Source organism: Lupinus angustifolius, chromosome LG20, assembly GCF_001865875.1.
Source record: "Lupinus angustifolius cultivar Tanjil chromosome LG20, LupAngTanjil_v1.0, whole genome shotgun sequence".
Lineage (NCBI taxonomy): Eukaryota > Viridiplantae > Streptophyta > Magnoliopsida > Fabales > Fabaceae > Lupinus > Lupinus angustifolius.
The window spans coordinates 9,898,221-9,901,142 of NC_032028.1; the positions used below are offsets into that span (position 1 = coordinate 9,898,221).

Genomic DNA, 2,922 nt, shown 5'->3' on the forward strand with positions numbered 1-2,922 from the left:
TTTAAAAGACATTTACTATGCTTATAATTTTTTATTTGTCGCGAGTACTATGCTTTAATTAAGTCAACCATATTTGTACCAATCTGAATAAGTAGCATGATTCTCTCCCTTTCAATTTTTTATTAATAAATAAGTTGAATAGAGTTGCAAAATACATCCTAATACAATGAAGTCACATATATAATTCTAATAGCTTTTTAATACAAATATTTGACAAACTTGCCAACAGGCATTTTTTTTCTAGACAATGAAACGAAATACAATTAAGTATCTGCACTATGTGGTGCATGTACTTTTGATATGACGGGTAAATGCTACCACGTAGAAGTTAAACTGATGAGACTCGTATTCAATAAAATGAAGGATGAAAAAGTGATGTCTTAGCTTGAATCATGGCTCAAGAACGCTAGGATTTTGTGCCAATTCTGTTTCTGGGATGGGTTCGTTCTTTATTTTCTTGGCTTTTTTATACTCACCATAAAAGTATGATACAAAACCCCAAACAGCAAGTACTAGAGAAACCCCTTTCTCTGCTTTGAAGGACTCCTTGTAAAATATAACTGCTAGAACTTCTGTTATAGGCACAGACAAAGCAAGCATAATACCACTGAACAAAGATGAGGCACAATATATGACTCCTAATGATCCAAGGAAACCAAACTGCCATATTATAGCACTTACTACCAGCACAACATAATAAGTTGTTTCTCCAAATCCAAAATTTCTTGCTTCTCTTGGAATAGCCTACATTTGAACATACCCAAAATTTTCAGTAATTATTTTGATTGAAGATAAAAAAAAATTCATAATATTATAAAGGGGTTTCATAACCTCAGCTAGAAGCTAGGACATGGAACCAAAAAGAGAATATTTTTATTGCAAAAACTATAAAAACTATATGTATAAATCTTCACAATAAAATATCATCTCAATTAAGAGAATAAAGAATATTTTGGTACAAGGAGATAAGTTATATCTTTCAACCATTAAAATCTATGACATGTGACATATTTAATTATTTTCTACCTCAATTTTTCTAAAAAAAAACAAAACATTATACATGTCGCATTTTCATTGGTTGGAGGAGATAAGTTATCTCCTGGTACTAGGAGATATTTTATTCTCATCTTGAGAATAAAGTATCTTCTAGTATAAGAAGATAAGTTATCTCCTTCAGTCAGTAAAATCATGGCATGTGTCATATTTAATCATTATCTACAAAATTATTTCTAAAACTAAACAAAATAGTACACATGTCATACTTTTACTAGTTGGAGGAGATAAATTATCTTCGAGTCTGAGGAGATATTTTAGTCTCATAAATCTTTGGTTTTTATTAAGAGAATAAAGAATATCTTGGTACAAGGAGATAAGTTATATCTTTCAACCATTAAAATCTATGACATGTGACATATTTAATTATTTTCTACCTCAATTTTTCTAAAAAAACAAAACATTATACATGTCGCATTTTTATTAGTTAGGGAAGATAAGTAATCTCCTGGTACGATGGGATATTTTATTCTCTTTTCTTAAATATGGTGTTTCCACCAACAAGATGTGTAGTGGTAGTATGGAAAATATGTCATTTCCTATATTGTTCCTTTATACCTATAATATAATCAATAGGCAAAAAAATATTCAAGAGAGAAAGAAAGACAACCTTAAAGTCATTGTCTATGGCCATCCCTATGGCACAGAATACAGTAGCAATCAAGCTCATAACAAACTGAATCTCCAACACGGTAGCAAAAGTGATTTCCTGTTTGATCTTCTTGTACACAAGCTCAATCAAGGGTAATATAAACCCATACAATGCTGCAGCCAACAATGTCAAGATAAATCCCATCACATATTCCTTACTAGACTCTCCTGCAGGACGATCTCCACTAGAATGCATAGCCAAAACCCCAGAAGCTAGGGTAAGCAAAAATACAGCGTTTATTGAAAAAGCCGTAAACTTTTGCTTTACCATGAAGAAAGCAAAGATAGCTGTGAACGCAAGTTGGGAAGCGATGATAAGTGAAGTTGTGGATACAGGAAGTCGAGCCACGCCATATGAATAGAGATAATCATCAGCACCAACAATGAGACCAACAAAAGAAGATGCAAGAAACAAAGGAAACTTCATGTTGATAATCTTTGGTTTTTGGCGGTCTCCGGTGGCCGAAAAACTGCGGCGGCGAATGATGTAGCTTATAGCGAGGGGAAATGCGATGATGGGGAAGCCGGCGGTTTGGAGGAAACTGGATAGCCAAACACGGCTGCCGCCGTGGATGAAGTAAAGACGGAGTATGAGTGGACCACCGCAAGCACCTATGGCTAAGATGATGCTGTTTATTATCAAAAGGATTCTCTTCATGGTTCTTGCTTTCTCTTCTTCTCTACTTTCTGGCATGGTTACCACGTACTCAAGTTTGGACAATTCTCTTTCTTCTTTATGTTTGTGTTTTGGAATAATAGAGTCAACACTCGTTGTGTGATTATATAGAGACACAATTATTTACTTACTGTCTTCTAATAGTTAATGTGCAAAGGCGAATGTTTGGGGTTTGGTGTATCAACCTTAACTGGCCATTGTTTTTTTATGCAATGTCAAGCATGATACATAAGATTATTTGCATAATGACACTTCCAAATTTCATTTATCTTATACGTAATCATTAAGTTTATGAATAAACCAAATTACTGTCTTCATTTCTATTTATCTATCCACTAGAAATATATTGTTTCTATTTCATTTAGAAGTTTAACGGGGCTTTAATTACCATTTTTTATATGTACACTTAGTTAATACTCTATTGACTTAAGTAAGTAGTATAAAGGAATTAAATATATAAGAGGAAGGGCATAGTTGTATTATTTAATAGGTGGTGGCTTGTTACTACTATTATTTTAAAATTAACAAATTCGCTGTCTACA

The 2,922-nt window shown here is 33.0% G+C and overlaps 1 protein-coding gene across 1 annotated transcript; it reads right to left on the reverse strand.

Annotated features, from left to right (window-relative positions):
* Positions 210-2,448, reverse strand: LOC109335115 (purine permease 1-like). Its single transcript, XM_019571186.1, has 2 exons — positions 1,664-2,448; positions 210-744 (listed from the first exon to the last, which is right to left on the reverse strand). Exons 1-2 carry the CDS (start codon positions 2,396-2,398, stop codon positions 391-393), a joined length of 1,089 nt encoding a protein of 362 aa, XP_019426731.1. The 5' UTR covers positions 2,399-2,448; the 3' UTR covers positions 210-390.

Bases quoted from the DNA above. Each gene is read 5' to 3' on its own strand.
- LOC109335115 (XM_019571186.1), bottom strand. From the start codon at position 2,398: ATGCCAGAAAGTAGAGAAGAAGAGAAAGCAAGAACCATGAAGAGAATC. The intron at 745-1,663 runs GTTGTCTTTCTT...GTTCAAATGTAG, and splicing joins CCATAGACAATGACTTTAAG to GCTATTCCAAGAGAAGCAAG.